The sequence below is a fragment of the Balaenoptera acutorostrata genome, chromosome 11 (assembly GCF_949987535.1).
Source record: "Balaenoptera acutorostrata chromosome 11, mBalAcu1.1, whole genome shotgun sequence".
Lineage (NCBI taxonomy): Eukaryota > Metazoa > Chordata > Mammalia > Artiodactyla > Balaenopteridae > Balaenoptera > Balaenoptera acutorostrata.
The window spans coordinates 74,317,148-74,331,299 of NC_080074.1; the positions used below are offsets into that span (position 1 = coordinate 74,317,148).

General features: G+C 36.7%; 1 protein-coding gene across 5 annotated transcripts in view; it reads right to left on the bottom strand.

The window, feature by feature from the left end:
* LRRK2 (leucine rich repeat kinase 2) overlaps nt 1-14,152 on the bottom strand; it is a 142,756-nt gene that overhangs the window by 106,929 nt on the left and 21,675 nt on the right. For all 5 annotated transcript variants that reach the window (XM_057556675.1, XM_007168314.2, XM_007168313.2 and 2 more), the window contains 3 exons: nt 13,773-13,912; nt 13,601-13,680; nt 12,155-12,261 (listed from right to left, as the gene is read on the bottom strand). In XM_057556675.1, coding sequence (XP_057412658.1) covers nt 12,155-12,261; nt 13,601-13,680; nt 13,773-13,912 — 327 coding nt within the window. The remainder of the gene's footprint in view (nt 1-12,154; nt 12,262-13,600; nt 13,681-13,772; nt 13,913-14,152) is intronic.

Genomic DNA, 14,152 nt, shown 5'->3' on the forward strand with positions numbered 1-14,152 from the left:
TGGTCCAGAGACCACACTATAATGATCACTGTCTTGGACATTAACTCAATTTGAGACTTGAAAATTAAGAATAGAAATTCCATCGTACAGTACACGTTGGAGAAAAAATTACAGCATGGAGTCACTTTAGAGTTTATAGAACACTTTACACACCTTATCTCATTTATCAGCTATCTACACAATACTCATGACTTCTTCCACTCCATTTTAGCAATAAATTATCTGTTTTACAAGACCAATAACAATATGCGGGGCTTCCCTGGTGGCGCAGTGGTTGAGAATCTGCCTGCCAATGCAGGGGACACGGGTTCAAGCCCTGGTCTGGGAAGATCCCACATGCCGTGGAGCAACTAAGCCCGTGTGCCACAACTACTGAGCCTGCGCGTCTGGAGCCTGTGCTCCGCAACAGGAGAGGCCGCGATAGTGAGAGGCCCGCGCACCGCGATGAAGAGTGCCCCCGCTTGCCACAACTAGAGAAAGCCCTCGTACAGAAACGAAGACCCAACACAGCCATAAATAAATAAATAAGTAAATAAATAAATAAAAATTAAAAAAAAAAAACAATATGCAAAACTCCCTCCAGGCCTTCACTTCAATAGTCACCTTCTTTCCTCACTGCCTAGTCACAATTTCATCACCTCTGAACCCTAATATGTATACTCCTTCTTTTTTCTTTTTTTTTTTTTAAAGATATGGGGGAAATTTTTTTTTAATTAATTAATTAATTTATTCTTGGCTGTGTTGGGTCTTCGTTTCTGTGCGAGGGCTTTCTCTAGTTGTGGCAAGCAGGGGCCACTCTTCATCGCGGTGCACGGGCCTCTCACTATTGCAGCCTCTCTTGTTGCAGAGCACAGGCTCCAGACGCGCAGGCTCAGTAGTTGTGGCTCACAGGCCTAGTTGCTCCGTGGCATGTGGGATCTTCCCAGACCAGGGCTCGAACCCGTGTTCCCTGCATTAGCAGGCAGATTCTCAACCACTGCGCCACCAGGGAAGCCCCTATACTCCTTCTTTGCTTCGTATTTTTTTCTTAGTTACCTCACATATCATATATGCCAATTAGCCTTTTTATTTATCTTCCCCACTAGAGTGTAAGCTTCATGAGCCTGGGATTTCTATTTATCTGCTGTATCTCAAGTGCCTAAGGTTCAATAAATATTAATTTGATTAACTAATTAATTAAATGAAGAAAATGTTACACAAGATGTTTGAACCTTCACCTGGTTACCACCATCACAAAACCCAGTTTTTCTGGCCACGAATCCAGTCATTTTTTCTAGAAAACTATACCCAGTCCTACACATGCAATGTTCCCAAGTGTGTTTCAATGACAAGTTGCCCATGGAGATTGGTGAACAAGCTACTTAAGTTCTTAATACTCTCATAAGGCAGAACTCCAAGGACTATACAAGGGGATCTGAGGAAAGTTAACATGGCAAGTGACCAAGAACAAAGAAGTAAGAAAGCAGAAAGAGCAGAGAACTGATTCTGAACAAAGAAACCAAGGTTAACTCCAAATGTAACTAATCCTGAGACACCATAATAAGAATCAGCCCAGGGATTGATCAAAATTGCAGAGATCAAGATTCTTCCCAGGGAAGACCCTGAACTCACCTCCTCCCATGGGCATACCAAAATTACAACTATTTACAGAACAACTATCTATGAGAATGATCTGAAGACTAGCAGAAAAGATATTCCACAACTAAAGACATAAAAGAAGAACCACAATGAGATGACAGGAGGGTTGTAGAATGTGATATAGTCAAGACCCACACTGCCGGATAAGGGACCAAAAAACAGGAGGATAATCACAATTGCAGAGGTTCTCCTCATGGAGCAAGGGGTCCAAGCCCCTCATTGGTCTCTCCAGCCTGGGGGTACTGCACTGGGAAGATGAGCCCCCAGAACATCCGGCTTTGAAAGCCAGTGCGGCTTCTATAGTGGGAGAGCAAGAGGGCTGTAGGAACAGAGATTCCACCCTTAAAGAGTGCATGCGAAGTCTCACACACTTGGAGACCCAGCACACAGTAAATTGAAAAGAGCCTGGGTCAGACCCACTTGCTCATCTTGGAGAGTCTCCCAGAGAGGCAGAAGGTAACTGGGACTCCCCCTGGGCACAAAGATGCTGCTGACAGCCATTTTGGGTAGCATATTCTACCACGAGGACATTGGTGCTGGCAAGTACCATTTTGGAGTTCTCCATCTAGCCAATTAGCACTAGGATTCAGCTGCACCTATCAGCAGGTTGGCACTAGTCCTGGGAACCCCTCAGGCCCATAGTCAGCTGCCACGGGACTCTCAGGCACACAGCCAGCCACCCAGGGACCTGGCACTGCCAACCAGCAGGTCGGCACCAGCTCCAAAACCCTAAGCTCTGCAGTCAACTGCCCCAAGACCTCCCAGGCCTGAAGTCAGCCTGCCAGGACCCAGCCCCACCCACCAGTGGGCTAGAACCAGTCCCAGAAATCCCCAGACTGTGCAGTCAGCCATGCCATGACCCAGCCTTGGCCACCAGGGAGCTGCAGCCTCTGCATAGGAGGTCCAGGAGGCCAACCAGCCAGAAACTGGCCCCACCTACCTGAGCACCCATAGTAGTTGGACTCACCACAACAGAAGAGCCCACTCAGACCACACAGGGGGCACCCCTAGAAGATATAGCTCTGTTAACCAGAGGGGAGGGTGCTGCTAGATCTAATAATATGTTCCTATGTAAGGACACTTCTCCAAGATCAGGAAACATAATCAACCCACCTAAACATACAAATAAAAACAAAAAATTAGGCAAAATGAGGCAACAAAGGAATATGTTCCAAATGAAGGAACAAGATAAAATCTCAGAAGAATTAAGCCAAGTGGAGATATGCAATCTATCAGATAAAGCATTCAAGGTAATGATCATAAAGATGCTCAACAAACTCAGAAGAGGAAAGGATAAGCACAGTGAGTTTAACAAAGAGTTAGAAAATATAAAGAAGAATTAAAGAGATGAAGAATACAAAAATTGAAATGAAAATTACAATACAAGAATTCAACAGTAGATTAGATGATACAGAGGAATAGATCAGTGAACTGGAAAACAGTGTAGTGAAAAATAACACGAGCTGAACAAAAAAAAAGGAAAAAGAAAACTGTAAGATATGAGTTCAATTTAAGAGAACTCTGAGACAACATCAAGCATACTAACATTCTCATATAGAGACCCCAGAAGGAGAAGAGAGAGAGAAAATGGCAGAGAAATTATTTGAAGTGACAATAGCTGAATACTTCCCTAAACTGGGAAAGGAATAGATATCCAGGTCCAGAAAGCATGGAGAGCCCCAAACAAGATCAACAGATTGAGGTCCATAAAAAGACATATTGTAATTAAAATGGAAAAAAATTGAAGATAAGGAGAGAATATTAAAGCGAAAGAGAAGCAATTAGTTATATACAAAGGAACTCCCATAAGACTGTCAGCTTAAATTCTGCAGAACAGAAGGGAGTAGCAGGATATATTCAAAATGATAAAAGGAAAAAATACTCTACCCAGCAAGGCTATCATTCATTTGAAGGAGAGATAGAGTTTTACAGACTAGCAAAAGCTAAGAGTTCAGCACCACTATGCTGTACAAGAAATGTTAAAGAGATGTCTCTGGTGGAAAAAAGATCACAACTAGAAAAATAAAATTTATGAAAGGAAAAATCTCATTGGTAAAGGCAAATAAAGTAAAGGTAGTAGATCAACCACTCATAAAACTAGTAGGAAGGTTAAAAGACAAAAGTAGTAAAATCATCTATGTCCACAGTAAGTAGGTAAGGGATACATAAAACAAAAAGATGCAAAATATTATATAAAAAACACTGAATGTGGAGAGAGTAGTAAAAATGTAGGGATGTTAAAATGCTTTCAAAGTTAAGAGATCATCTTCTCAAGAAAGTAACATTGGAAAAAAGAAAAATACAACAGATTAATGTTTTATATGTGTGTATGTGTGTGTCTGTATATATATTTATAATATATATATAGGAATATATACTCATAATAACAAAATAAATCCATATTTGATCAATAAATGAGAAATAAAAAGTTAAGAGATCAACTTAAAATAATTTTATATACACACACACACACACACACACACCCCCCTCACATTAACCACGAACCAAAAATCTATAATAGATACATACTGAAAAAAAAGAAAATAATCCAAACATAACGCTAAAGGATAGTCATCAAATCATAAGAGAAGGGAACAAAAAAAAGGAACAAAAAAGAACTACAAAATAAGCACCCATAAACAAACAGCAATAAGCACACACCATAAATAATTACTTTAAATGTAAAGAGACTAAATGTTCCAACCAAAAGACATAGAGTACCTGAACGGATAATAAAACAAAATCTACCTATATGCTACCTACAAGAGACTCACTTCAGATCTAAAGACACAAACAGACTGAAAGTGAGGGGATGAAAACAGGTATTCCATGCAAATGGAAAAGAAAAGAAAGCTGGAGTAGCAATACTTATATCAGACAAAATAGACTTTAAACAAAGACTGTAACAAATGACAAGGAAGGACATTACATAGTGATAAAGGGATCAATCCAGCAAGAAGATATAACAATTATAAATACATATGCACGCAACATAGGAACACCTGAATACATAAAGCAAATATTAACAAACATACAAAAAGAAATTGACAGCAACACAATAATACTAGGGAACTTTAACACTCAATTTACATCAATGGACAGATCATTCAGACAGAAAATCAATATGAAAACACTGGCCTTAAAAGACACAATGAATCTGATGGACTTAATAGATATGTGTGTGTGTGTGTGTGTGTGTGTGTGTATCACTTTCTATCCAAAAGCAGCAAAATACATATTTCTTTCAAGTGCACATGGAACATTTTCCAGGACAGATCACAGGCTAGGCCACAAAACAAGTCTCAATAAATTTAAAAAGACTGAAATCATATCAAGCATCTTTTCCTACCGTAATGCTATGGGACTAGAAATCAACTTGAAGAAAAAAACTGCAAAAAAACACAAATATGTGCAGGCTAAACAATATGTACTAAATAACCAATGGGTCACTGAAGAAATCAAAGCAGAAATTTTAAAAATACCTGGAAATAAATGAAAACACAAAGAAAAGAACCCAAATTCTATGGGATGCAAGCAGAAGTAGTTCTAAAAGGGAATTATATAGCAATACAAGCATACCTCACGAAACAAGAAAAATCTCAAATAAACAACCTAACCTTATATCTAAAGGACCACAAAAAGAAGAACAAGCAAAACCCAAAATTAGTAGAAGGAAAGAAATCATAAAGATCAGAGAAGAAATAAATGAAACAGAGACTAAAAAATCAATAGAGAAGATCAATAAAACTTAGAGCTGGTTCTCTGAAAAGATAAACAAAATTGATAAACCGTTAGCCAGACTCATCAAGAAAAAAAAAAAGAGACAGAGAGAGAGGACCTGGCCCAAATCAATAAAATCATAAATAAAAAAGAAGTTAAAATCGAAACCAAAGAAATATAAAGAATCATAAGAGATTACTACAATTATATGGCTATAAAAAGGAAAACCTAGAAGAAAAGGACAAATTCCTAGAAATGTACAATCTCCCAAAACTGAACCAGGAAGAAATAGAAAATACCAACAGACTGATTACCAGTAATGAAATTGAATCAGTAAAAAAACCAAATAAACAAAAAAACCCATCTCCCAACAAACAAAAGTCCAGGACCAGACAGCTTCAGAGATGAATTCTACCAAACACTTAAAGAAGAGTAAATGCCCCTACGTCTCAAACTATTCTAAAAAACTGAAGGGAAAGAATGCTTCTGAACCTGTTCTACAAGGCCAGCACCACCCTGATACAAAAACCAAAGATACCACAAAAGAAAATTACAGGCCAGTATAACTGATGAACATAAATGCAGAAATCCTCAACAAAATATTAGCAAACTGAATTCAACAGTACATTAAAGGAATCATACACCACGGTTTATCTCAGGGATGCAAAGATGGCTCAATATTCACAAATCAGTCAATGTGATACACCACATTAACAAACTGAAGAAAAAAAACAGCATATGATGACCTCAATAGATGCAGAAAAAGCTTTTGACAAAATTTAATATCAATTTATGATAAAAACTCTGAACAAAGTGAGTTTAGAGGGAACATACCTCAACATAATAACAGCCTTATATGAAAAACCTACAGCCAATATCATACTCAATGGGGAAAAGCTGAAGCATTTTCTCTAAGATCAGGAACAAGACAAGGATGCCCACTTTTGTCATTTTTATTCAATATAGTATTTGAAGTCCTAGCCATACAAGACAAAGAAATATAGGGAATCCAAATTGGAGAGGAAGGCGTAAAACTGTCACTGTTTGCAGATGACATGATATATATAAAGAAAATCCTAAAGATGCCACCAAAAAAATATTAGAACTAATAAATGAACTTAGTAAAGTTGCAGATACAAAATTAAAATACAGAAATACATTGTGTTCCTATACACACAATGAGAATGAACTATCAGAAAGGGAAATTAAGAAAACAATCCCATATACAATTGCATCGGAAATAAATCTAACTACGGATATAAAAGACTTATACTCAGAAAACTATAGACATTAATGAAAAAAAATGAAGATGACACAAACAAATGAAAAGTTATTCTGTGCTCATGGATTGGAAGAATTAATACTGTTAAAATGACCAAACTACCCCAGGCAATCTACAGATTCAAAGCAATCCCTATCAAAATACCAATGGCATTTTTCACAGAACTAGAACAAACCATTCTAAGATTTTTAGGGAAACACAAAATACACCAAATATCCAAAACAATCTTAAAAAGAAGAACAAAACTGGAGGCATCACACTCCCTGATTTCAAACTAATAGTATCAAAACAGTATGATACTGGCAAAACAAACAAACAAACAAACAAACACATAGCCCAATGGAACAGACTAGAGAGCCCAGAAATGTACCCACACTTATATGTTCATTTACTCTCCAACAAAGGATTCAGGAATATACAATGGAGTAAATGCAGCCTCTTCCATAAATGGTGTTAGGAAAACTGGACAGCTACATACAAAAGAATCAAGCTGGACCTCCTTTTCACAGGATATACAAAAATAAATTCAAAATAGATTAAGGAATTAAATGGAAGACCTGAAACCGTAAAACTCCTAAAAGAAAACATAAGCAGTATGCTCTTTGACAATGATCTTAGCAATATTTTTTTCGATCTCTCTCCTCAGGCAAGGGAATCAAAAGTAAAAATGAACAAATGGGACTACATCAAACTAAAAAGCTTTTGCCCAGTAAAGAAAACTATTGACAAAATGAAATGGCCACCTACTGAATGGGAGAAGATATTTGCAAATGATATATCTAATAAGGGGTTCATATTCAAAATATGCAAAGAACTTATACAACCCAACATCAGAAAAACAAATAACAAGACTAAAATATGGGCAGATGACCCTAATAAACATTTTTTAAAGAAGACTTAGGGATGGCCAACACACACATGAAAAGATGCTCAACATTACTAATCAACAGGGAAATGCAAATCAAAACCATAATGATTTATCACCTCACAACTATCAGAATGGCTATCATCAAAAAGACCACAAATAACAAATGTTGGCGAGGATGTGCAGAGAAGCGAACCCTCATGAACTGTTGGTAGAAATGCAAACTGGTGCAGGCACTATGGAAAACAGTATGGAGATACCTCAAAAAATTAAAAATAGAACTACCATATGATCCAACAATTCCACTCCTGGATATCTATCCAAAGAAAACAAAAATGCTAATTCGAAAAGATATATGCTCATACTAAGTGAAGTAAGCCAGACAGAGAAAGATAAATATCATATGATATCACTTATATGAGGAATCTAAAAAAATGATACAAATGAAGAAAGACAAACATCATATGATATCACTTATATATAAGGAATCTAAAAAATATTATACAAATGAACTTATTTACAAAAAAGAAATAGATTCACAGACACAGAAAACAAACTTACGGTTATCAAAGGAGGGGAAGGGATAAATTGGGAGTTCAGCATTAAAATATACACACTACTATATATAAAATAGATAACTAACAAGGACCTACTGTATAGCACAGGGAACTATACTCAGTATCTTGTAATAACCTATAACAGAAGAGAATGTAAAAAAAGAATACATATAGGGCTTCCCTGGTGGCGCAGTGGTTGAGAATCTGCCTGCCAATGCAGGGGACACGGGTTCGAGCCCTGGTCTGGGAGGATCCCACGTGCCGCGGAGCAACTAGGCCCGTGAGCCACAATTACTGAGCCTGCGCGTCTGGAGTCTGTGCTCCGCAACAAGAGAGGCCACGATAGTGAGAGGCCCACGCACCGCGATGAAGATTGGCCCCCGCTTGCCACAACTAGAGAGGGCCCTCGCGCAGAAACGAAGACCCAACACAGCCATAAATTAAATAAATAAATAAATAAATAAAAACCTTTTAAAAAAAAAAAAAAGAATACATATATTTACATATATATAAGTGAATCACTTTGCTGTACACCTGAAGCTAACACAATATTGTAAATCAACTATATTTCAATCAATTTTTTTAAAAAGAAAAAAAATATATATATGCACCCCTATGTTCATTGCAGCATTATTCACAATAGCCAAAATATGGAAGCCACCTAAGTGCCCATAGATACATGAATGGAAGATGTGAATATCACTGAGCCATGAAAAAAAGTAAAATCTTGCCACTTGCAGCAACATGATGGACCTAGGGGGTTAGGCTAAGTGAAATAAGTAGTAGAGAGGCAAATATCCTATGATTTCACTTAAATGTGGAATGTGAAAAGGAAAAGAAGTGAACAAGCAATGAAAAAGAAACAGACTCATAGATACAGCAAACAAACTGGTGGTTGCCAGAGCAGAGAACAGTGGGGGATAAGTGAAAGAGGGGGAGGGAACTTAAGAGGTACAAACTTCCCGTTACGCAATAAAGGAGTCATAGGGATGGAATGTACAGCATGGGAAATATAGTCTATAATAATGTAATATCTTTGTATAATGACAGATGATAACTAGACTTATCATGCTGCTCACTTTGTACTGTATAGAAATATAAAATCGCTATGTTGTGCACCTGGAACTAACAGTGTTGCAGGTCAATTATATTTCAAAAACAGACTCATAGGAAAAGAGGAATTTGTGGTTACCAAAAGCTGGGGGAGGGATGGAAGGGGGGATTGGATGAAAGTGGTGAAAAGGTACAAACTCCCATTTATAAGATAAATAAATACTAGGGCTGTAATGTACAACATGATTAATATAAGTAACACTGCTGTGTGTTATATACGAAAGTTGTTAAGAGAGTTAATCCTAAGAGTTCTCATCACAAGGAAAACATTTCTTTTTTCTTTTATTTTGTATCTATAGGAGAAGATCGATGTTCCCTGAACTTATTGTACTAATAATTTCATAATGCTGTACACCTTAAACTTATACAATGCTTTATGTCAAGTATATCTCAAGAAAAATGAAGAAAAAAGCACAAGAAAAAGTATTTTAAAAAGTAAAAATGGTACATCTTCCAACCTAAATACCACCATCTTGCATGGAGCAGGATAAGCTTTCATCAGGGGAAACAACAATGGTTCCATCTAATCAGAGCATGTGACATCTACCTGGCCACTTTAAGCTACTTATGAACTGAACCACCAGTTGAAAAAAGGAGCTACTCTCCTGGCTGATGTGACTGATCCAATTACCAAGGGGAGACAGGTTACTGCTACACAATTGTGGCAAGGAAGACTGTCTGAGATCCAAGGTAATCTCTAGCAGCCTCTTGATACCTGCATCCCCAACAGTAAAAGTGAATTGAGGGCTTCCCTGGTGGCGCAGTGGCTGAGAATCTGCCTGCCAATGCAGGGGACACGGGTTCGAGCCCTGGTCTGGGAAGATCCCACATGCCGCGGAGCAACTAGGCCCGTGAGCCACAACTACTGAGCCTGCGCGTCTGGAGCCTGTGCTCCGCAACAAGAGAGGCCGCGACAGTGAGAGGCCCGCGCACCGCGATGAAGAGTGGCCCCCACTTGCCGCAACTAGAGAAAGCCCTCGCACAGAAACGAAGACCCAACACAGCCAAAAGTAAATAAATAAATTTATAAAAAAAAAAAAAAAAAAAAAAAAAAAAAAAAAGTGAATTGAAAACTACAGCAACCAACACACTACTATAACATATAAAATAAGTAACCAACAAGTACCTACTGTATAGCACAGGGAAGTATACTCAATATTCTGTAATCATCTATAAGGGAAAATAATCTGAAAAAGAATATATGTATGTATGTATGTATGTATGTATAACTGAATCACTGTGCTGTACACCTGAAACTAACACAACATTGTAAATCAACTATACTTCAATAAAAATAAAAACAAAAACAAAAACAAAACAAATTCAAAAAAAAGAAAGAAAGAAAACTACAGCAACCAAAAAAAAGCAGTATGACTGAGGACTTTGACCTTTCATGGATGAAGGGTTGGGTCACTCCAGAACCAGGAGCAACTGAAGTTCCGGTGGAGGACATGGGAAATATGGAATGAGGAGATGAAAACAGAAACTATAGATACTAACTAAATATATATACATATACACATACACATACACCAACTACGACCTGGTGACCAATTACAGAAATGAGTACTACTATAGTAGCTTTAGCTAATGTCTCCAGGATTCTTACATGTGTGTGTCAATATGTATAAAGTAATCCTTTTCTTAAAAAAACAACAACAACAAAAAAAAGAAGCAGTTTAAATCTCACAAAATCATGGTTGTTTTGTTGACATATCAAAGATTTCCAGGGGGTTAAGAACTACAGCACCAACACAATGTGGTTTGTACATGGTAAGGGTTTGTCTCCTCTCTAAGGGGCCTCACACAAAAAACAGCCAAGGCCAGTGCTCATTTTCAAGAGTGAGATCCCCATCCAGGCCTCTGCACAGTAGAGGATGGGAGACTCAAGAAGAGCAGTTTCCTTTTTTGCCACTCCTGCTCTGACTCATTATCCCTTGAAGGCAACCTCTGGCTATCTCTCAGGGCTCTTGCCAGCCCAAGCCTCTTATGATGGCCTTTTCAGTGCCATCAGAGAGGTAGAGTGAGAAAGGAGGAGAACAAAGAAGTGATTTTTCTCTTGATTTGACTTAAATAATAGTGTAAGGAAACATGCATGAGGAGGTTTCTTTATTCTTTTCACTCTAACCAGGTTCTCTACTAAAAGCTGATGCTAACACTGGTCTTATTTTCAAGCTTTCAGTGTTTTTCTCTATTTTTCTCCCTCCAAAAATATCCTTCAAGAGCTGCCAAGTCCCAATGCCTGTATGATGAATTTTCTCCCAAGATTTTCTGGCAGTATTTCCTGTTTATGAGGGCAGGAATCAGAGCAGCCTGAGCCTCAGTTTTAAACCTAAAGTGTTCTTCCAAAGGTATAACAGCCAGTTTTTTCTCCCCTTAATAATGCAAAGCTAAAAGATTTACATGTAAAGGACTATTTTTTAAAATTTTTTATAATGGACAATTTTAGCAGATTTTACAATGGTGAATATCTCTCCACCCATTGCATTCCTAAGAAAATAACAAGAAGAGTGTATAAAGAAAACTGGGGGAAAGAAGTGACCATTTGGCGATTATTATAGATATCCAAAAAAAATACCACTGGACACAAGCAAAAGTCCATCAACAAGAAACTGGACTATAAAATAGGAAACAGGCATGCATTGGGAAACTACACAACCATTAAAAACAATAATGTGAGAATTTACATTTATCAACATAAAAAAAGAAATGTAAAATTTGTTTATAAAAGATTATAATATGATCCCATTTCTCCAAAAAATATAAAGTATATTGTATATGTCATCTGTAAGTACATACATAGAAGTCCAGAAGAAGAACATCAAAATGTTATTTTCTTCTTTATCGTTTTACCTATATATCAATATATCAGATGTATATATTTACATATTTGAAGTTTTTACAATATATTGCTTTTATAATTTAAAAAATACCACAAAATGTGTTTCTTTTTATTAAAAAATAAGGTGTATCTCTTACCATTTTGTTCTAACAGAGTCGACAATGCATTTGCAGATGCCTGGAAGACTTCTTTTGATGAAGAATGCATCAGCATCGAGAGCATCACTTCCCTGTGAGCTGGGAACCTTTCACAAATTCAACCACAATATTAATAGTAATCTCTTTAATAATTAGCTCAAATAGTCACTTACTGTTATCTAATCTCTCTAACAACAAATAACGGCAGATAAACAATATTTTATGCCACCTCTACTCATAGGAGTGAATTACAGTTAAACAGTTTTATATTTAAAAATTATATTCAAATCCATGAACTACAATAAAGTAGTATTTCTGTTTCTTCAAAGTAGATAAGCAGTAGACGGAGAAAATAAAAGACTCAGCAGATATATAAAGAGGTGCTAAGAGTAAAAAGATTAAGTGAGCAAAAGAAGATGATGTAAGCAAGAAATGAAAAATTAAAAGTCATAATGAAGCAAAGTGAATTTTTTAATGTAGAGCATAAATATGTTTTAATGATGTATTTATCTTAATGATCTCCTATGGATTTTGAGGAATTAGTGTCTATGACCTGAAATTTATAAACTGCAACATGAACCAACCTTATCCTAATTTCTTTAAAAGATTGCTCAAAGCAGATTAGAAGGCTGGTTTAACATATATTTTTCAAAATTTACTGTTTCCATTCAAAATAGATGTTTAAATAAATAGCATCTGTGTCATTAATTCCCTTCTGAGTGGCAGTAGATCACTCTGCTGACAGGCTGTCAGGATTTGAGATGCAGAATATTATATTTAAATTTCCAAGGTAAGTCATTCAAAATTTAAAATCCAGAGGATATGCAGAGCCAACAGTAAAAATCTAAGCAGTTGCTCATGGACATGAAACAAATCTGATATACTCAGAACTCGTGTATCTGTGGGAGAGATGACTGGTCTTATGAGGTTTAAATGGTGCTCCCATAGAAAGCATCCTTAAGAGCTGACAGCTACAAATAACCCTCTCAAGAGAAGACAGGTCAACACTGCTACACCAAGTGGGGAATCACTATAGGAGGCTTCTAACCACATCTAATTCCTGATATTGACAACCTGCTGGCTAGTAACCACAACAGAAAAGGTCACAGATTGCTCTGCAATTTCTATCACTTGAGATTAATTAATATGGCATTTTAAATGATTAGCCAGAAAATTGAAAGGTTCTTTCTTGATGATTCATAATTTACTGAATGACTCTTGATTCTAAATCTCTCAGTAATAACTCTCAAACAAACCACCTTTTACTAACTATCCAAGGCAATGGGATCAAAATATATATCCACAAGTATTTTGTGGCAACACTTAAAACATAAATGCCTACATCAAAAATATTTCAAACAATAAAAATTTCAGTTATGGTATTTCATGTGGATTGATTAAAAATATGACTGAAATTTTCTATCATATAGAATCAAAACTACTGACTGGCCATCTTCATCTCCAATCTTCTCATGTAAACTGTTTTGGTACATAAGGAGATTATTCAGGGCCCAACATGCAGCCTCCTGGATTAGGGAAGGAAAAAAGAAACCTGTCAAAAAATAAATTATTGAACAAACCATTTTGAACGACTATAAAATTTATGAAAGAGTCCAACCTGCACACGCTTGTTCTTTCTATGCCACGTTAATGCTTTGTAGCAGGCTTCCAGCCAAAACAATTTATCTTCTTCTTCATCATCATTCTCCTGATTCTCATTCTTTTCCTCTAAGTCTTGATTTAAGAAAATGGTCTCAGCTTGGAAAAAATGTAAACATGTAACTTACTTACAGTTTGAATGACCAACTCTAAGTCCGCATATTGAAACATTATCAACAGAGTGAGGTATTCTTTAGTAGTGGCCCTGGTTAATTAAAAGACCTTTTTAATATATTACACACTTCATCATACTGCTATCCCATCTAGATAAATTACCAAATGAGCAAGAGGGTACCAAACAAAACTAATAGGCTAGAGGAAGATTAATTCAGGAAGTTA